Raw genomic sequence first — 23,077 nt, 5'->3', positions numbered from 1 at the left:
ATATAGTTTCCTTGTCTCTTCTAACAGTTTTTGACTAAAAGTAATTCTGTTTGATATTAGTATAACCACCCCTACTCTCTTTTGGTTACTATTTTCATGGAATAACTTTTTCCATCCTTAACCTTTCAGTCTTTGTGAGTCTTCAGATATACAGTAATTGTCTTGTAGACAGCATGTAGTAGGACTCTGCTTTTTAATCTAATTAGCCATTTCATGTCTTTCGATAGGAGAATTTAATCCATTTACATTTAAAGTAATTACTGATAGGAAGAACTTACTATTGACATTTTGCTAATTTTTCCTCTATATCCTATAGCATTTTTGTCATTTTCCTCCTCTCTTAAGGCTTTCCTTTGTCTTTCATTGATTTTTTTTATCGTGACATGTTTTGTTCCCTTCTCTTTTCCTTTTGTGTATATTGTGTAGATATTTTCTTTGTGGTTACCATTGCAATTGCTTAAAACATTTCAATGTTATAACAGTCAGTTTTAAACTGATAGGAACTTGACTTCAATTGTATTCAAAAACTCTACTCGTTTACAGCTCTACCTCTCACTTTATGTTATTACATAGACTTTAATTTTTTTTGGTTTTTGTCCTTTAAATTCTATGGAAGAATTAAAAGTGAATTTATGCACCAAAATTACAATAATACAGGTTACTATATTTGAACATGTATTTACCTTTATTAAAGAACTTTGTAATTTTCTTTTGGCTTTATATTCTATCTAGTATTCTTTATTTTTAACTTGAAGGCCTTCCTTTAGCATCTCTTGTAGATCAGGTCTAGTGGTAATGAACTCCATCAATTTTAGTTTCTTTGGAAAAATATTGCTTTGGAAAAGGAAAGTTTTGCTGGATATAATACTCTTGGTTGGAAGTTTCTTTCAGTACCTTGAATATATCACCCACCACCCTTCTGGCCTGCAAAGTTTCTGCTGACAAATCCACTGGTAATCTTATGGGAGCTCCCTTATAGGTGACAAGTCACTTTTCTCTGGCTACTTTCAAGATTTTCTCTTTGTCTTTGATTTATGATAGTTTGATTACAATGTGTCTCCGTTTAGGTCTCTTTGGGTTTATCCTAGTTGGACTTTGTTGAGCTTCTTGAATCTAAATGTTCATTTTCTGCCTCAGATTTCTGAAGTTTTTGGCTATTATTTCTTCAAATCAGCTCTCTGCCTCTTTGTATCTCTCTTCTCTTTCTGAGACTCATAGTGGTATGCTTGTAGTGTCCATAGATTCTTTCATTTTCTTTATTCTTTTTCTCCTCTGACTCAGTGACTTCAGATGACATGTCTTCAGGTCTGATTCTTTCTTCTTCCTGATAAAGTCTGCTTTTGAATCCTTCCAGTGAATTTTTTAGTTCATTTATTGTATTTTTCAGCTCCAGAATTTCTTTTTTTAATATTTTATATATCCTTGTTGATATTTATACCTGGAATTTATTTCACATATGTAAGGCTGGTTCAGCATTCAAATATCAATTTATTTAATCAATATCATCAATAGGTTAAACAAGAAAAATCATATGATCATATCAAGAGATGCATAAAAAGAATTTGACAAAATCTAACACCATTTATGATTTAAAAAATTGTAGCAAACTATGAATAGAAGGGAACTTCCTCAACTTCAGAAAGAACATCGACAAAAAACCTACAGCTAACATCACTACTTAGTGGCGAGAAGCTAAATGCTTTCCCACTAAGATGAGGAACAAGGCAAGAATGTAGCTCACTAGTCCTATTTAGCATCATACTGGAAGTGCAAAACATTGACAATACCAAATACCATGAGGATGTGGAGTAACAGAAACTCTCATTCATTGTTGATGGGAATGGAAAATGGTACAGTCACTGTGGCAAACAGTTTGGCAATTTCTTACAAAACTTGATATACTCTTACCATATGATCCAGTAAATGTTCTTTTTGACAATTACCCAAATGAGTTGAAAACTTATATAACCACAAAAACCTGCACGTGAATGTTTATAGCAGCTGTATTCATAATTGGCAAAAATCAGAAGAAACCAAGATGGCCTTTAATAAGTGAATTAATAAACAAATTTGGGTAAATACATGTAAAGGAATATTATTTAGTAATTAAAAAAATGAGCCATCAAGCAGTGAAAAGACATGGAGGAAGCTTAAATGCATAATCGTTAGTGCAAGAAGCCACTCTGAAAAGGCTACATACTGTATGATTCCAACTCTGTGACATTCTAGAAAAGGCAAAACTATGGGAGATAATAAAAAGATCATTGGTTGCCCAGGCTTTTTGTCTTGCTGACATCACTGCTTCTCAAGTTTTTTTCTTTCTAAGACAAAAAAGATGCCACTTGCAAGGTGTTATAGTATTCTCCCTTTAGAAAAAAATAATTTGACTCTCTCTCTTAAAACTATTTCGAAAGTCAAACTGATACCAATTCAACCCTCAAGAATCTGTGTATTTTTTCCAAGTGTTCACTTGAAAAGTGAACAATGCTTATTGAAATTGAAACAATGTTTATTCTTCTCAAAAAGTTTTTAAAGTTTATTGGAATTTAAATCAGTAACATGTAATAAAAACATTATAGCTATGATCTTCCTTTGTTATATGTCAATGCCATTTGTATTAAAAACCCTATTACTCAAAAAGAATAACAAAATTTACCTAATTTTTTTCCATGTTCCTAAGAAAATAATGAGATTTGGTATAATAGTTCTTTAAATATGTATTTGCATTTAAGTAATATGCCCACAAATTATTGAAAATATCAAAGGCGTGCAGAAATAACTTAGACAACAATTCTGTTTTTTTTTTTTGTATTTAGTATCCAAAGATGATAACGTTAGATGCATTTGCAGTTGTTATGGCACAGTTGCTTGGAATTAATCTTGGATTAACATATGATGACATCTACAATTGTTACTGTCCAGGAACTACATGCATAATGAATCCTGAGGCAATGTAAAGTGTTATTTTTATAAAATCTATAGCTTCTCTTGGGAAATATTTGTAGTAGACTTTGATATATAATCTCTTGCAATATAATTTGAGTAAGAATATTTTTATTAAATACATAAGTCCCTGTTTAAAGCTTAATAAGAAAATGAGTACTTGATATGTAGAAAATGTGTATAATAGTTCTATATTCAATGTTATGGTATAGAGAGAAAATGGGTGTTGATGATGACTTTCTGGGGTTTACTAGAGTCTTGAGGTGAAATTCATTCATTCCTTCTAGAAATATGTAATAAGCATCTACTGCATCCCAGGGATTATGTTAGTTTGTCTTATAAATGGTTAACAAGATAGATATGTCCTAAATATCTTATATTAGTCCATCACAAACAGAAAATTAAAAATGGACATATAAATAAATGAAATATAAATAGCTTATGGTAGGTACCAAGAAGGAAATAAGTATGGAATACATGGGGAAAAGATGTTTTGTGATAAAGTGGTCTAGGAGACTTTCTCTGAGGAAATAATTATGTTGGAACCTGAAAGTGAAGGAATGAATCTGGTCATGTAAAGAGCTTGTTGAAAACTTTTCAGGGTCAGCAAGTGAAGTGATACTTGGATAGAAAGAAACTTGAAAAACTCAACAAAATGGAATAAGCAGATGGGGGAAGGATAAAAATGAAAAGAAAGAAAGAAATAACTGGGACTATAAGGAAGAATATTTTAGGCATAGGGAAAATGAAATAAAATACAATGAGGCTAAAGGACAAGTCAGGGGAAGAAGTCCAGGAGGGAGCATAGGAAATGTAGGAAAGGGTCTGATCATGCAGTCATGATGCAGGACTTGGGATATTATAATAAATGTAACAAAACACATTTTTAATTGATTCATGCAGTATGGAGAGTAAAAATTATTCTTATAAAATTAATGTAAATGTATCAGAAGGCACAACAATATAGTAATATTTGAAAAATAATGATTCTCGTAATAATCTACAATAGTTTCTTAAGATGGAGAGAAAGGGAGATGTCAGGAATTATTTGTAGGTTTTTGGATGCCACAACTTATTTTCAGATATTAAAAATGCAAATATTTTAGGAAAGGTGAAAAATGGGGGGAAACCTTGAGGAGAATTTATATGTATTAAATTGGGGGTCCTAAGTCCTCCATTAGAGTTAAGTGCACAGTTGTATGATTCCGGATCTCAGAGGACAAGGGATCTAAAATGTGTGGTTGATGGGAATTAAAACCATGAACAAATCATTTAGAAAGAATTTGAAAAGGGTAAAAAGAGGTACCTTAAGATGCAGCTCTGCATACTTCTCATATTTACAGGCTGAGTTATTGAGGAAAAAGCAGTGACATGGTGTGAGAAGGAACAGCAAGGAAGAAAATTTTAGGACAAGAACCAAGATAGGAGGGAGTCTTACCTTGGGAGGAATGTGTTTTATGAATAAGAAGAAAAATACCATCAGCATGGTATTTTAGCCTCCCCCAATTCTCTCACAAAATAGAGAGTAAAACTAGGAATACAAACAAAAAGCAAAAGCCTGTTCCACGTTTCCCAAATTGGAACGCACCAAAGATACCAGCAGGTGGGGCCAACCCACCAAGAAAATAAGACCTGCTGAAGGAAGTAGCTGTGTAGGAGGAATTAAAAGGAACACAATGGAACCACTAAAACCTTACAGACCTGGGAACTCAGAAATCATTGACTAATCCACACCCCCAAAAGGAGTCCCCCCTGTGACTGAAATATCAGTGAGCTCATTCCATGACAGGAGCCAAATTTGGCGGAGATATTGCAAATTGTAGGTGAGAGCAAAGGGACTGTGAACATTTCTTAAGATGCTGGTATGCCTTTGGTACTGACCTTAAAATATTTAATAACAGTAAGCACATGTATCACCCAGATCATATCTTAAAGTACTATTCTCCACTGAAAGGAACTGGAGCTCCTTGGAGAAATTATTGATTCCAGGACTAAGGCAGAGAAAATACAAGTGAGCCTGGAACATCTTGTGTCAGAAAATAAGGAAGTGTTCAAAGAATCATGGAGATTTGTCAAAGGAACACAAAAACACTTTGAAGGGACTCCCAATAGCCAAATCTGGGACAATTTGAATGTTGTAAATAGTAGCGATAGTAACATAATATAATCCATTTAGTATAGCAGGAAAACATGATTCCATATTCATATAAATAAATGAAGGAATAAACTGAAAATGTAATTAAGAATCGGATATTTACATAAAACCAAAGTGCTTCTCTCCAAATAATTTTTTTTTATTGAGGTAACATTGGTTTACAACATTATATAAATTTCAGGCATACATCATTATATTTTGATTTCTGTGTAGACTGCATCTTGTTCACCACTCAAAGACTAATTACCATCCATCACTATAAACATGTGCCCAGTCACCCCTTTTGTCCTCTTCCCTCCCCCCTTCCCTTCTGGTAACCACTAATCTGTTCTCTGTATCTATGTCTTTGTTGTTGTTTTTATCTTCTATTTATGAGTGAGATCACACGGTATTTGACTTTCTCCCTCTGACTTATTTTGCTTAGCATAATACCCTCAAGTTCCACCCATGTTCTTGCTAATGGAAAGATTTCATTTTTTTTTTTATAGCCAAGTAGTATTCCATTGTGTATATATACCACATTGTCTTTATCCATTCGTCGCTTGATGGGCACTTAGGTTGCTTCCAGTCTTGGCTATTGTGAATAACGCTGCAATGAACATAGGGGTGCATGTATCTTTATGCATTCCTGTTTTCGTGTTCTTTAGATAAATACCTAGCAGTGGTATAACAGGTTCATGTAGTAGTTCTATTCTTAATTTTTGGGGGGAATCTCCATACTGTTTTCCATAGTGGCTGCACCAGTTTGCATTCCCTTCAGCAGTGTATGAGAGTTCCCTTCTCTCGACGTCCTCTCCAACACCTGTTATTTCTTGTCTTGTTAACTGTAGCCATTCTGACGTGCATAGGTGAGATCTCATTGTACTTTTGATTTACATTTCCCTAATAGTTAGTGACGTTGAACATCTTTTCATGTGCCTGTTGGCCATCTGCATATCTTCTTTGGAAAAATGTCTGTTCAGATCTTTTGCCCATTTTTTAACTGGGTGGTTTGTTTTTCTGTTGTTGAGATGTATGTGTTCTTTATATATTTAGATATTAACCCCTTATCATATATGTAGTTTGCAAATACCTTCTCCCAATTTTTAGGTTGTCTTTTCATTTTGTTGATGGTTTCCTTTTCTCTTTAGAAGCTTTTTAGATTGATGCAGTCTAACTTGTCTTTTTTCTTTCATTTCTCTTACCTGTGAGACATGGTATTCGAAAAGATACTGCTAAGACAGATGTAAGAGAATACCGCCTATGTTTTCTTCTGTAAGCTTTATGGTTTCAGGTCTTACATTCAAATCATTAATCCATTTTGAGTTAATTTTTGTGTATGGTGTAAGATAATGGTCTACTTCCATTCTTTTGCATGTGGGTATTTAGGGTCTTTTGTTGTTCCATATACATTTTAGGATTCTTTGTACTGCTTCTGTGAAAAATGTCTTTGGAACTTTGATAGGGGTTGCATTGAATCTGTAGATTGGTTTAGGAAGTATGGACATGTTAACTATGTTAATTCTTCCAATCTAAGAGCATGGAATATCTTTCTTTTTCTTTGTGTCTTCTTCAATTTCTTTCAACAATGTTTTATAGTTTTCAGTGTACTGGTCTTTCACCTCTTTGGTTAAATTTATTCCTAGGTATTTTTTTTTTTTGGTGCAATTGGAAATGGGATTGTATTCTTAATTTCTCTTTCTGCTACTTCATTGCTAGTGTATAGAAATGCAACTTATTTTCATATGTTAATTTTGTATCCTGCAACTTTATTCATTTGTTATTTCTAAACGTTGTTTGGTGGATTCTTCAGGGTTGTCAATATATAAAATCATGTCATCTGCAAATAGTGACAGTTTTACTACTTCCATTTTGTTGGATCCCTTTTATTTCTTTTTCTTGCCCAATTTCTCTGGATAGGACTTCCAACATTATTGTAAATAAGAGTGGTGAAACTAGGCATCCTTGTCTGGTTCCTGTTCTTAGAGGAATAGCTTTCAGTTTTTCACCAATGAGGATGATATTAGCTGTGGGTTTGGCATTTAAGGCCTTTATTATTTTGAGGTATTTTCCTTCTATGTCCATTTTATTCGGTTTTTTATCATCAATGTATGCTATATTGTGTCAAATGCTTTCTCTGCATCTGTTGAGGTGATCATGTGATTTTTATTCTTTATTTTGTTATTGTGGTGTATCACGTTGATTGATTTGGAGATGTTGAACCATCTCTGCATTCCTGAAATAAATCCCAGTTGATCATGGTGTATGCTCTTTTTAACGTATTGTATTTGATTTGCTAGTGTTTTGTTGAGGATTTTAGCATTGATGTTCATCAATGATATTGGCCTTTAATTTGTGTGTGTGTGTGTTGTCATTGTCTGGTTTTGGTTTCAGGTAACGTTGGCTTCATAAAAGGAGTCAGGAAGCTTCCCCTACTCTTCAATTTTTTGGAAGAGTTTGAGAAGGATACGTATTAATTCTTCTTTGAATGTTTGGTGGAATTCACCAGGAAAGCCGTCTGCTCCTGGACTGTAATTTTTGGGGGGGTTTTTGATTACTATTCGATCTCCTTAGTGGTGATTGGTCTATTTGCATTCTCTATTTCTTCTTGATTCAGTTTTGGAAGGTTGTATGATTCTAAGAATTTATCCATTTCTTCTAGATTATCCAATTTGTTGGCATATAGCTTTTCCTAATATTCTCTTATAATCGTTTGTATTTCTGAGGTGTCCGTTGTAATTCCTCCTCTTTCATTTCTTATTTTATTTAGTTGAGTCTTCTCTCTTTTTATCCTTGTGTGTCTAGCTAAAGGTTTGTCGATTTTTTTATCTTTTCAAACAACCAACTCTTAGTTTCATTGATTTTTTTCTTTTTTTTTCCTTTTTAGTCTCTATTTCATTTATTTCTGCACTGATTTTTATTTTTTCCTTCCTTCAACTGACTTTGGGCTTTGCTCTTTTTCTAGATCCTTTGGGGTTTACTGTTAGATTGTTTATTTGAGATTCTTCTTGTTTGTTGAGGTAGGCTTGTATTGCTATAAACTTCACTCTTCATACTGCTTTTGTTGTATCCCATAAATTTGGGCATGTCATATTTTCATTTTCATTTGTCTCCAGGTATTTTTTTATTTCTCCTTTGATTTCTTCATTGACCCAATCGTTGTTCAGCAGTATTTTGTTTAATCTCCACATATTTGGCCAGAAAAGATGCTTGCTATTATTTCAATCTTCTTAAATTTATTGAGACTTCTATTGTGGCCTAATATATGATCTGTCCTGGAGAATGTTCCATGTGCATTTGAAAAGAGTGTATATTCTTCCATTTTTGGATGGAATGTTCTGTATATATCTACTAAGTCCATCTGGTCTAATGTGTCATTTAAGGCTAATGTTTCCTTGTTGATTTTCTGTTTGGATGATCTACCCATTGATATAAGTGGAGAGCTAAAGTCCTCTACTATTATTGTGTTACTGTCCATTTCTCCTTCTATGTCTGTTAATAATTGCTTTATATATTTGGGTGCTCCTATGTTGGATGCATAGATGTTTACAAGTGTTAAGTCTTCTTGTTGGATTGTTCCCTTTATCATTATGTAGTGCCCTTCTTTGTCTCTTGTTAAATTTTATTTTAAAGTCTATTTTGTCTGCTATAAGTATTGCTACCCCAGCTTTCTTTCCATTGCCATTTGCATGGAGTATTTTTTTCCATCTCTTCATTTTCAGTTTGTGAGTGTCTTTACGTCTGAAATGTGTCTCTTGTATGCAGCATATATATGGGTCTTCTTTTTTTTATCCAATCAGCCACCCTATGTCTTTTGATTGGAACATTTAGTGCATTGACATTTATAGTAGCTATTGATAAGTATGTACTTATTGCCAATTTCTTAGTTTTTTTAATGGGTCTTTTTGTAATTCTTCTGTGTTCCTTTCTTCTTCTCTTGCTCTTCCCTTGTGGTTTGATGGCTTTCTTTAGTATTATGTTTGGGTTCCTTTCTCTTAATTTTTCATGTATTTATTATAGGTTTCTAGTATGTGTTTACCATGAGGTTCATATAGAATATCCTATGTAAATAGCAATTTATATTGTTGATGATCTCTTAAATTTGACCTCTTGCGAAAAGCTCTACTCTTTTACTCCCCTCCTCCCACTTTTCATGCTTTTGATATCATATTTAACTCTTCTTTTGTGTGTGTATCTGTTAAACTCTTATCATGGAAATAGATACTTTTATTACTTTTGTCTGGTGACCTTCATATTAGCTTCATAGGTGGTTGATCTACTACCTTGACTGTATGTTTGCCTTTCCCAGTGATTTTACTTTATTTATTTTTTGATAATTTTATTATTCCTATTTGTGGTCTTTACTTTTTCACTTAAGTAAGTCCCTTCAGCATTTCTTGTAAGACTGGTTTATTGATGATAAACTCCTTTAGTTTTTGCTTGTCTGGAGAACTCTTTAGTTCTCCTCCTGTTCTCAATGATAACCTTGCCAGGTAGAGTATTCTTGGCTTAGCTTTTTTCCTTTCAGCACTTTAAATATAATGTGCCACTCCCTTCTACACTGTAAGCTTTCTGCTGAGAAGTCAGCTGATAGCTTTATGGGGTTTCCATTGTATGTAACTTGTAGCCTTTCTCTTGCAGCTTTTAGGATTCTCTCTTTATATTTAGTTCTTGACAGTTTAATTATAATGTGTCTTGGTATGGGCCTCTTTAGGTTCACCTTGTTTGGTGCTCTCTGTGCTTCCTGTACCTGGATGTCTGTTTCTTTCTTTAGGTTAAGAAAGTTTTCAGCTATTATTTCTTTGAATAGATTCTCTGCCCCTTTGTCTCTCTCTTCTCCTTCTGGGACACCTATTATACAGATGTTAGTATGCTTCATGTTGTCTCAGAAGTCCCTTAGACTGTCCTCATTCTTTTTTCTTTTTTCTTGCAGAAGATTGGCCCTGAACTAACATCTGTTGGCAGTCTTCCTCATTTTTGCTTCAGGAAGATTGGCTCTGAGCTAACATCTGTGCCAATCTTCTTCTATTTTTTTGTATGTGGGTCACTGCCACAGCATGGCTTGATGAGTGATGTAGGTCCATGCCTGGGATCTGAACCCCTGAACCTGGGCCACTGAAGCAAAGCATGCCAAACTTAACCACTATGCCACTGGGACAATCTTTGTTCTTTTTAATTCTTTTTCTCTTTTTTCTGTTCAGCCTTGGTGATTTCCTCTAGTCTTTTATCCAGCTTGCTAATCCATTCTGTATCATCCACTCTGCTATTGAGTCCCTCTCGTGAATTTTTCATTTCCATTATTGTATTCTTCAGTTCTGATTGGTTTTTTTTTTATATTTTCCAGTTCTTTGTTGAAATTCTTACTGTATTCATCTATTCTTCTCCTCAGATCAGTGAGCATCCTTATGACTATTAGTTTGTACTCTTTATTAGGTATATTGTTTACCTCTGTTTTGTTTAGTTCTTTTTCTCAGGATTTGTGCTGTTCCCTCACTTAGAACATATTCCTTTGTCTCCTCATATTTCCTATGTCTCTGTGTTTATATCTGTGTTTTAGGTAGGTCAGCTACGTCTTCTGATCTTGGAGATGTGGCCCTATGTAAGAGATGCCTTATGAGGCCCAGCAATGTGCTTCCCTCTTGTCACCAGTTATAAATGTTCCAGGAATGTCCCCTGTGTGAGCTACGTGTGTCCTTATGTTGTGGTGGGCTTGCTCTTACTGCAGGTGCACAGGAAGTCTAGGCTGGCTTGTTCTAAGGCTGCGTGCGGCTGCTATGGTCCCTTCAATCACTTTATTGGAAAGGAGGAGCCCCAACACAGTTGGCTGCAAGGTCTAATAGCACAGTCCTGCTGCAGTTTTTCTGTTAAGTGAGTAGGCCCCCAGCATGGCTGGTTGCTAGGCTCAGGGGCTAACAATTGCTGTAGGCCTCCAGCCTGCAAGGATATAGTCAGCTCTCTCAGTAGTGCAGCTGGGTGGGGCTGGCACCAGGCGTGGCAGCACACAGTTGTTTCAGGTATTGGAATATGGGACAGATCACCTATATGGATGCTTGAGAAGCACTAGTCTGCTGCAACTGACAAGCTGTACTGCCCCCAGGTGCACACACTCTGTTAACAGAGTCTTGCCCTGTGTGCATGCCCCAACCCACTGAAGTGGACCCACTTGCCCTGCTGCAGAGGTCCCACACACTCTGCCAACACAGGCCTGCCCCTCATGCCTGCCGTGCCCTGCAGAGGCAGATCCCCTTCCCCTGCTACAGAGTTCCCACACACCCCACCTATGCAGGCCTACAAGTTGCCTGAGGGCTTGCTGGTGGGTGGGGCCAGTCCATAGGGCAGGCTGCCTACCCTCACTGAGCTGGATTAAATCAGTGCTCTAGTGGGCAGAGCAAACTCTTGTGCTAACAGGCCAGGGGAAGAACTCCAATGGCTTCTGCCAGTGTCTGTCAGCATGCCTGTACTAGGTCACAATAATGGGTGCCACCAATGTCTCAGTCCCTGCAGAGGTGGTCCCAGCCACCTCCTGCCTCCCTGAGATATGCCCATAGCCTATAATGTGAGTCTCTTTTTGCTGAAGGATTGTGCATCTTTCTTCCTGGTGATTTTGTGTTGCTTTCTGAAGCAGATGAATTTGTGCATGAGCCCTTTAAGAGCAGGCTTTTCTTTCTCTGATGTTCATAGCTTCTCTCGGGATAGTCTCCATTGTTGTTAATAGTCATCAAAGCCAAATAGTATGACAGTTGTCTTGGTTGTGCTGAGTTCAAAAGCTGCTGATTGTGGCAGAGCTCTCCCTCTCAGATCCCCCGCTCCTCCAGGAGCTTTAGATTGCTCCTGACCATGAAGTTCTGTGGCTAGAATGTGGCTTTTTCCTCTCCAGAAAGGAATTTCTGCCGCTTCCACCTCAGTCAGTGCTGTCCCTTGTTGTGGGGGTTCTTTTTATCCAGTTTCTGGTTCTCTCTCAGGGGTAATTATTCCAAGGGTAGTTGGAATTTGTTGTGTCCATGGGAGGAGATGAGTTCAGAGTCCTCCTATGTCTCCATCTTCCCAGCAATCTTGCCAAATAATTATTAATTGATAAGGAAAAAAATTAATTTTAGAGTGAAGACAGACAGACGTACCTTAATCAACTGATCAAAATGACCTTTATCAGTAATATAACAAATTGAGATTGTGTACCATTTGTTATGGTGCAATGAAATAAACTCAGCAACTCTCCTTTGATAATGTTGCCAAGATGCATAACCAGAGTTTAATTATGAGGAAACATTTTATAATCCTAAATTGAGGGACATTTTACCAAATAATCATCCTGTAGTCATAAAACTTTTCAAGGTCATGAAACCAACAAAAAATGTAGGTCAGTAAACTAAGGAGACGTGAAAACTAAATACAATGATTGATTCTAAACTGGATCCTTCTGCTATAAAGTGCCAATATTGTGATAAAGGGAAATGTGAATGGAAACTGAGGATTAGATGTTAGGAATGTATCTTTACTTCCTGGTATTGAAGGGTCTGTTTTAGGATAATTAATTTCTGTGTAAGAATTATACATTAAAATACTTAGAGTTATCAGGATATTGTGTTGGCATTTTACTCTTAACTGTTTCAAGAAACAAAATTTATTATTTGGACTATATTTGTATTTTTTCTCTCAATTGGAAATTGTTACAGAATTAAACAAAAACCCATTAAACAGTACACAAAAGGGATGATTAGGCACATGTGTGTGGTGATAGATTGGAATTATTCTTTGGGTGGTGAACATGATGTAATCTGTGCAGAAATAGAAGCGTAATGATGTACACTTGAAATTTATACAATGTTATAAAACAATGTTATCGCAGTAAAAAAACAAAAAGTATAGAAATATAAAAAAAAGTTAAAAAAGTAAAAAGAATCTAGGGTGTATACCTTTTATATACTCAATGTTGAGATATTTTAATTGATTAATTTTGTTACCAAAGTACAAATAATCTTGATTTTTCATTAACACAATCAATCATCTTTTATTCCTTTGGTTTTCCACATAAATTTTTTACTGTTTTATTTTCTTATAAATAATTAATGCTTCTTATAATGATTATAATTATGATGTTGACAATAATAATGAAAATAATAAATAATAAAACATACTTAGATAGAGCTTTTTGTGTGCCAAACACTGTTGTGTTTTAATATATTCTAACTCATGTCATCTTAACTTTGTCTACTTGCTAGATGTCTTTTATGTCGAATTACAATAGAAATGAACTTATTGCTTTTATTTACAACTTGTATCAAAAATACAAGCACTCATCCTTCCTTCTTGGCTCTTCTGTAAGTGAATAGTACAGAATTCATAGCAATTTATTGAGGAGTGTTACTTCGATACTGATTTATTACATTTATCTGAGGATTATAATTTCATTTTAGACGTTCCCATGGCACAAAGTTTTTTAGCAGTTGCAGCATGAATGAATTTAAACGTATAGTTTCACAGCCTGAATTTGAATGTCTTCAGAATCAAGCAGCTTCAAAAGTGGTTAACCAAGGAAGATCTAGGTCTTGTGGCAACGGGATTTTGGAACCGCCGGAGCAATGTGATTGTGGCCTTCCAGAGGTTAGTAAGAAACCTTCATAGCTTATCTAAAGACTTGCTTTTGTGCTTCTCATGTAGTCTTATAAATATAGATGTTATATAAAAGGAAGGGACTTTTTTTTCCAAATGCTGCACCATTTTATCAGATATCTAAGATAGGAAGATATCGGGCATTTGATAACTGACTCATCCTGAATTTGAAGCATTTGAAGAGTTTAAGTATGGGGTAAGTGTAGCATGGATTAAAGAAATAGATTTTCTTCATTGTGTAACCATTAAAGTAATAACCACCTTTCTGTATCATAAACGTCAGTATCATTAATAGCATAATCATCACCTACATCATCTCCTGAATTCCTCCAAGTGACTGCATTGGTTCACTAAGTTACTAAATCTATGTGGTTGTTTACTTCCTCACCTCTTAGTTTCAGTCCTTGCATCTGGGCGAACTTCATTTATTTTAACTTGGCTTCACAAAATTCGATTAGTCATAATCCTTGGTTTGTAATTGTTATATTTAGCATTTTTGCTCTTATCTTTTTTTGTTTCAGTTGTTCTTGCTAAGATAAGCTAATCATTGAATTTTGTTGTGACTGCCTGCATGCACTTATGCATGATGATTTTTTGGAATGTTCCTTATTTGCTTGAGAAGTTGAAAGCTCTTTAATTGTTAGGAACAAAATTCTGTATAACTTGATTACATCATAATTTTTAAGTGAATGACCCACATCTTCCGTGTTTTTACTGATTTTGATTGGCTGACATATCAGTACTTGAGAAATAATATTGATACATCCTACTATACAGTTGGATTTGCCTAATTCTCTCAATTCATGCTTTATATATTTTGAAGCTGTTTTATATGGTACAAACTTATGTAAAATTGTTATATCTTTCTAGAAATTTAACTTTTTATCTTCAAATACTGGATATCTTTATTTCTAATGTTGATTTCTGTTTTAAAGTCTATTTGGCCGGATACATCCATATATCTATATCTATGCACACACTAGCTTCCTGTAATTAGTATTTCTCTGATATCTCTCTAGTCTCATTTAGTTTTTCTGTATAAGTTCAGTATCTACATTGGATTTTAATTTATTATTCAGTTTGTCTTTGATTTATAAGATTATCCCCTTAAACACTATTGTGATTAATATTTTTGCATATTGTTTTAATTAACTCAAGTCCATAGTTTATTCAGATTTCCTTTATTATTTTTTTATTTTTTTTTAATTTTTTGTTTATTGCAGTAACATTGGTTTATAACATTGTAAAAATTTCAGGTGTACATCATTATACTTCTATTTCTGCATAGATTACATCATGTTCACCACCAAAATACTAATTACAACCCATCACCACACACATGTACCGAATTATCACTTTCACCCTCCTCCCTCCCCCCTTCTCCTCTGGTAACCACCAATCCAATCTCTGTCTCTATGTGTTTGTTTATTGTTGTTATTATCTACTACTTAATGAAGGAAATCATACGGTATTTGACCTTCTCCCTCTGACTTATTTCACTTTGCATTATACCCTCAATGTCCATCCATGTTGTCACAAATGCCTGGAAAACATAGGCAGTACGCTCTTTGACATCGGTCTTAGCAACATCTTTTCAAGCACCATGTCTGACCGGGCAAGAGAAACAATAGAAAAAATAAATAAACAAATGGGACTACATCAAACTAAAAAGCTTCTGTACAGCAAAGGAAATCATCAACAAAACGAAAAGACAACCTAACAATTGGGAGAAGATATTTGCAAACCATACATCTGATAAGGGCTTAATTTCCAAAATATATAAAGAACTCATGCATCTCAACAACAAAAAAACTAACAACCCAATTAAAAAATGGGCAAAAGACCTGAACAGACATTTCTCCAAAGATTTCCTTTATTTTTACCTAATGGACTTTTTCTGTCCCAGGATCTCCTCCAGGATACTTCATCCTATTTAGTTGTTATGACTCCTTATGCTCCTTTAGACTGCATAGTTTTATAATTTTATTTGTCTCAAACTTTTTATTTTTATGTTTATTTTGCCACATTTGTTTTTTAATTAAATTTTTGTTGATTTCCTTTGACCTGTTTTGTTTTCCTTTCTTCCATTATTTCTTTCACTAACTCAGTGGATATATACTTTTTATTTCCCCTTAGTGAATATCCTTGAATTTTTACCATACCTATTTATTTATTATTATTACCTTAAACCTATCTAAGGTTTAACCATATCTGGGCCACCTTCCCCCCAAATAACAGGGTTCACAACCCAATTAGCTTACATAATATTTTTGTAAATATTTCATTTCTATCATCTTTAATCTTTACATTAGAAAGTACTATGAAGACTTTATTCGGAAAATAGTTGCTTTATTTTATCTACTATTCCTATTGTTTATTAGTGGGTTTTTTTTGCATATCAATGTTTCCTTCTGACAATTTCTTTTTAAGTTATATTCTATTCCTTAAAATATACTTTTAGACAGTTCTCTGCTCACTTTGCTTAACAATAAATATTTATGCCATTGTCATTATTTAATTGTGATATATAATACATGTGAAATATATACATGAAATATGGGTGAAGAGTGTAATGAATAGATACTTAACAAACACCTAGATAATTTGCACTCAGGTCAAAGCAAACCTTACCTCTGCCAAAGAAGTTCTCTGTATGTGCCTTATCAATCACATGCCCATTCCTTCCAACCATGGCTTAGAATAATGTAATAATTTCAGTGCTTTGCTTTTCATCATAGTTTTTCTTCCTATTTTTGCATCCTTATACAATATAGTTTGGTTCACTGTTTTCTACCTTTATATAATTTTCAATTATATGGTTTATATCACTTGGTAACTTGGTCTTTCATTCAATATTCTACTTGAAAAGTTCATCAGTTTTTGAGTGTAGCTATAGTCCAATTGTTTTGATTGCTTTTAGTATTAATTTTATGAATATGAGAGTTCATTTATATATTCTGTATTGATGAAAATTTAAGTTATTTTCAACTTTGGCTATTAAGATTCATGGAGTTATGACTTTTCTTGCACGTCTCCTGCTGCATGTGTGCCTGCAATTCTCTAGGTTGTGTGCCAAGAAGTGAATGTGCTATGTTATGAGGAATATATGTGAATGTAACTTTGAATTGAGGATATCTTACTTACCTTGGGTTTCCTTATGCTTGAATGGTCTTTTCATGTCTTGTACACATTTTCCTATCATTTCATCAGCATTCACTTCTGTAAATTATAAGCAATTTATCATCAATATGGTAGAAGGCTCAGACGTATGCTGTTTATCCACTAAACTAAGTTTTTTTTTTGTCATGAGACAAGTCTTTTGGGAGGACCCCCAGTGATCTAGTAGTTTAGGCGAAGCATTAGGTGGGCTATTTCTGTTTGTTATGGGTGGACAGCCTCCTACTTGTGGAGTTTACAAGTGTCAGAAGCCAATGTCTTTAGAGTGGAACTTCTGGGGGTTAATCCCCCCAATTGTGTTGGACTGTTTTGTAAAGAACTTTTAACAGAATGCAAATATTGGAATCATATCTTTTTTTCCACTTAACTCTAGGATAAATTTCTTCAGTTCCAAATTCCAGGAGCCAGTGAATATCAAAGGAAATTCAGGGCCAGTGGATGAAATCAGCTGTGTGGTCAGAGATACCTGCAGTTGCATGGGGTCCTAATCAGACACAGTACCCAATGGCAGGGTCAGAGATGCCTGCAGGTGCATAGGGTCCTAATCAGACACAGTACCCAATGGCAGGGTCAGAGATACCTGCAGGTGCATAGGGTCCTAATCAGACACAGTACCTAATGGCAAGGTTGGAGATGCCTGCAGGTGCATAGGGTCCTAATCAGACACAGTACCCAATAGTGGGGTCGGAGATGCCTGCAGTTGCATAGGGTCCTAATCAGACACAGTACCCAATGGCAGGGCCTTTTTCTCACACTCCTTCCTTTATCCTGGACTGCTTTCAATGCTTCTTGTTGCTGAGCTCCACCTACCTCCATGGAAACTTAGCTGCTTTTTTGGTAATTCAGTATAGTAGTGTATCAAGAATATTATTTGAATGGTAGTCTGTCTTTAGTCATTTATGCTTAAATGACGTGCAGGGCAGACCAATCAATTTATCAGTCCAGGTCATCATAAAAACATAATGATTGTGACAGAATATCTACACACTCAATAGTATTTAGCATTTTACAAGAATTGGTATAATCTAGAGATGACACATCACTGTGGGAGTCCAGAGCAGTAAAACTGTGCTCTCAGCCTTGCCTGATGAAATTGAAATGAATTTGGTCAACTTCCCAGAACTGTATAAAAAAGTGTTAGCAATACCCAGCACACTATACCAAAAGTCATTAGTGGAAAATATTATTTTAGTTATTGTTGTCAATCATCCTGGTAGCAATGGTTTCCACTTCTTGTTTAAACCTCAGTAGTATAATGCAAGGTTCTAATTACCCATGACTTCCCCTAGGCGGACAGAAATTTCGTTTTCCTTCTATGCAACATTCTACAACCTTGAAAAGTTTTAGGAGAATAGGCAGTTTTTAGTCTATCCAATCATTACAGAAGTCACCAACATACATCACAATGAACATATCCAGTCAGTGTGTGTGTGAGAACCGAGGACAAATTTATCAAATGACAAAGACTAACAAAAGAACAAAAATATTTGAAAGGCATAAAAAAAACAAGCTAATAGCCAGATTAGTTCCAGCGTTTAATAAGCTTAAACATACAACCTACACATTTGCAGAACATATCACTGGGCTAAAAAATCCCAATCTATCTATTTATTTATTTATAAAAATATTAATGACTTTTTTTATTACAGTATTAGACTCACAGAAAAATTGAGCAGATAAAGCAACAAGTTCTATATACCCACCCCACCCACTATCTCAACTCTAGCACAGTTTTCCTATTATTAGCATCTTATATTAGTGTGGTACATTTATTACAATTAATGAGCCAGTATTGATACTTTATAATAACTAAATTCAATAGTTTACATTAAGGTTCACTCTTTGTGTTATACAATTCTATGGATTTTGATAAATTCCTAAAGACACCTATTGACCATTACAGTAACATGCAGAATAGGTTCACCACCCCAAAAATCCCCTTTGCTTCACATATTCAGTCCTCCTTCATTTCTCCCTAACTCCTATGTCTATGATCCATTTTGAGTTGATTTTTGTGAAAAAGGTAAGGTCTGTATCTAAATTTTTTTTCCATATGCAGATCCAATTGTTCCAGCAACATTTGTTGAAAAGATTGCTCTTCTTTATTCAATTGCCTTTCTTCTGCTTTTTTCTCTTTGTTAAGGCAGGAGTGATGACTTCCAAGCTCTTCATATGTCAGAGCTGAAACCAGAAGTCCCTGAATTTCTCCAATCTCTTTTTCACTGGTTAGCACCTTCAGAATTTGAATGATCCGTTTGTTTTGGGAGTTAGTGGCTATCAGACCCTGCTGATATATTTCTCTAACCCCTCAGGAGCCATAAGCTATCAGCTTTCCCATCTCTCCTCTCCAGGGTCTAGCCCAGTCCCTAGGGAGGGAATGTTTATCAAACCCATGGTAACCAATTTGAACCATCACTTCCACAAAACACACAGAGTCAGCAATTACATTACCTGAGAGGGAGCACCTTCTTACAATTTGTGTACTAGTTGGCTTGCTTGCCTTATCCTAGTCCTGCCTTTGGTAACCAATCTCCATCATTGCCCCAGTGGAGTTTTTCTGTTGGTGTTCTTATAAAGTACCCTGCTACATTGGATAGGGCTCACCTTTATGATTATTAGGGTCTATGGAAATAATGATGTGTTACTTCCATGGCTAAGCCATAAAGGACAATTGTGGCATCTGCATTGCTCTGTCTTAGACCACTCACTTTGAGAGAAGTTAGCCACCATGTCATAAGGATATTCAAGCAGACCCCTGGAGATGCTCATATGGAGAGTAACTGAGACCTTTTCAATAATCAGCACCAACTTGCCAAATATGTGTGGATGCAACCTTGAAAACAGATCCTCCAGGCCAAGTCAAGTGTTCAGATGGCAATTTGTGGGAGACCCAAAACCGTAATTACTCATCTAAGCCATACCCAAATCCCTGACCCAAAGAAACCATAAAATAATAAATGACTATTGTTTTAAGCCAGTAAGTATTTGTTACGAAGCAGTAGATAACACATACCACTTTATGTGTGTCACTCTATATGTCACAAAAATGTTCAAATATGTTTTCCTCTAAGGTATTAGGAATTTTTTATACAATTTACATTTAAATATGCAATTCAATTGTAATTTATTGTTATATATATTATACAGATATCAAATTGAACAGTCACAATTTACTTAAAGACTGTCCTTCCCTCACTGCTCTGAATCATAATCTTGGTATAGATCAAGTGAACATTTATAAGTTTTTCTTTTTTTCCCACTCTTTTGCCAATACCACACTACCTTAATTGCTGTAGACTTTTGTTAATTCATGGAATATGATATTACATATCCCCCAGCATTGTTTTTCTAGTTCATAATTGTCTTGAATATTCTTGGCCCTATGCATTTTAGTATGAACTTCTGATTTGTCTTTTCAGTTTTTGCCAAAAAAGATCAAAAGACATTTCATTGAATCTTTAGATTAATTGGAGGTTAGATAAAATGGAGGTATGTGCCTCCATTTTTTTATCTCTTTTAATTTATCTCAACATTATTTTCTAGTATTCAGTGTAAAGGTCTTTCACTGATATACTTTTTAATTTTTATCTCTATGTTTTTTATTTTTGATGGTATTATAAATCATAATAAACATTTGTTTTCTGTTTATTAATAATACATAAAAATACAATAGATATTTGTATTTTAACCTTATTTACAGCAATCTTGCTAAGTTCAATTATTAATTCCATTAGTGTTTCTTTGGGTCAGTGTTATCCAATAGGAATATAATGTGAGCCACATATGTATTTTATATTTTAAATTTTATTTATTTATTTATTTATTTTTAATTTTTAATTTTGTGAGGAAGATCAGCCCTGAGCTAACATCTGATCCCAATCCTCCTCTTTTTTGCTGAGGAAGATTGGCCCTGAGCTAACATCCGTGCCCATCTTCCTCTACTTTATATAGGATGCCACCACAGCATGGCTTGACAAGCAATGCGTGCCCAGGATCCGAACCTGTGAACCCTGGGCCGCCAAACCAGAGCGTGCACACTTAACTACTTGCGCCACCGGGCCAGCCCGTATATTTTACATTTTAAAATGTACCCACATTTTTAAAAAGGAAAAAGAAACAGGTGAGATTAATTTAATAATATATTTTGACTTAATAGATCTAATATAGTATCATTTCGACATGTAATCTATATAAAAATTAATATTGAAGTACTTTTTTCTTTTTTATATGTATCTGGTAATATAAGGTATTAATATAATAAATATATATACTCATATACATATATTTTTATAATATATTAATAAGGACAGGAAATTATGGGAATTGGCTCACATAATTATGGAGGCTTTGTCATGGAACTGAACACACACTCACTATGCCCAGGAGTCAGATAAACTGAGGGATGATCCGGGAGGAAAGGAGAGCAATTGCAGACCCAACTGCTCCTTTACTCCATTGAGATGAATTAGCAGATCAACAACTTTGAGTTAATGCTATAATGAGTTTTGACTTTTGTGGATGTTAAGATGGAATGCATATATTTTGCCTGTGAGATGGACATGAGTCTTTGGGGACCAGATGGTGAAAAGTGGTAGGATAACCCTCAAAGTTTCACATGTTCTAATCCCCATAACTTGTGAATATGTTATCTTACATGGCAAAAGGGACTTTGAAGATATGATTAAGTTAAGGATCTTGATGTGGGGAGATATCCTATATTATCCAGGTGGGCCCAATGTAATCACAAGTGTCCTTATTAAAGGGAAGCAGGCAGAAGATATTTGAAGATGCTAGACTTATGATTTTGAAGATGGAGGAAGAGTCCATGAGCCAAGGAATGCAGGTCGCATCTAGAAGCTGGAAAAAGCAGCAAAATGGATTTTCTCTAGAGCTTCTAGAAGGAATGTAGAACTTCCAACATCTTAATTTTAGTCCAATAAGACCTCTTATGGACTTTTGACCCCTATAACTATAAAATAATGCATGTATGTAGTTTTAAGCAACTCAGTTTATGGTAATTTATTATAGCAGAAATAGTAAATGAATACAAGACTGAGCCAATCCTGTGTCCCTTGGGATAGACAAACTCCTTGAATGGATTTAAATATTTCCAGCCAAACAGACTGCAATGTTTCTGAAGAGAACAACAATTTGGCTATCATAGCCAGCCTAGATTTGATACATTGGCCTATTTTTGGCAAAATCATTTCTGCCAAGACATTTGTAGCAATCTCAGCAGCTGCATTTTGCTGACGTGAGGTGGGGATTTTTGTGAGAGAAACCTAAGTGCCAGAAGGGACCTGTAGGAGGGAATCTATATTCTGAAGTGTTCAAAGGAACAGCTGATGGTTTTCATCAAGAGGATCAATGAGATGATAGATCCAGCAATCAGAGTAGTGGCTATGGGCGTGAGGAAAGTATACAAGAGAGTTTTGTTTTTCCTTAGGTAGGAAATGCAGACCTCCAAATCCAATAAAATGTGTGCAAGGGGAACCATATCAGCGTTCAAAAGTTTATCATGGGCAGCAGCTGTCTGCCTCTGAAGTCAACAAGTTTCAGGTTAAGATTTCCTGATAGAATGGGTATCCAGTCTTTAGGTTAAGGGCAGTAGTGATAGTCTGAGACAAGATCACCAAAGCATTCTAAATTGACAGGGCCAGGCCAAGTGTCCTGTAAATGAGAGCCAAGAATTTAATTTTCCCTCCTCCCATCCTTGACCTCCCAGAGTCTATCTAAGATGTTCTTTCTCCACCTGCCAGAGTTGTTGCTCTTATTTCATGGCCGTGTGATCAGTATGACCAGCGTCTACAATAACTGCTTTACTCTCCTTCCATCCTCACCATGGCAAACCAGACCATTCAGCTTGGTTCATCCTTAGGTACTTCAGTAGTTTATTTCTTGTATATCTTGTGCCATCTTGGAATATCTCCCATCCACTGATATGTAAACCACAGCAGGATCACCTTGGGAGTTTTGACCTCTTGGCCATATCATTTTTATTCACTATCACCTTGATCCAGCAAGCAAAGATGGCAGTTAAAGAAGCACTGTGTTCATGTCTACCACTCCCTGGCTCTTATCTCCTACCTTTCAGTCTCAGTAGCCTGGTGTCTTGGGATAGACACGGGAAAGGAATAACAGAAAAATAAGAGGTTTAATTATGTGGTTTGGTTCTTTTAGAGTCAGTCTGAGCTTCCTTCCCAATCTATTTCC

General features: G+C 35.2%; 1 protein-coding gene across 1 annotated transcript in view; it reads left to right on the top strand.

Annotated features, from left to right (window-relative positions):
• LOC131394061 (A disintegrin and metallopeptidase domain 3-like) overlaps positions 1–23,077 on the top strand; it is a 115,046-nt gene that overhangs the window by 51,099 nt on the left and 40,870 nt on the right. The window contains 2 exon segments of the mRNA XM_058525267.1: positions 2,817–2,953; positions 13,492–13,678. Of these exon segments, the coding sequence (XP_058381250.1) occupies positions 2,817–2,953; positions 13,492–13,678 (324 nt within the window).

The sequence above is a fragment of the Diceros bicornis genome, chromosome 29 (assembly GCF_020826845.1).
Source record: "Diceros bicornis minor isolate mBicDic1 chromosome 29, mDicBic1.mat.cur, whole genome shotgun sequence".
Taxonomy (NCBI): domain Eukaryota; kingdom Metazoa; phylum Chordata; class Mammalia; order Perissodactyla; family Rhinocerotidae; genus Diceros; species Diceros bicornis.
The sequence above is the reverse complement of the archived record's forward strand: the minus strand, read 5'-3'. Positions and strand labels throughout refer to the sequence as shown.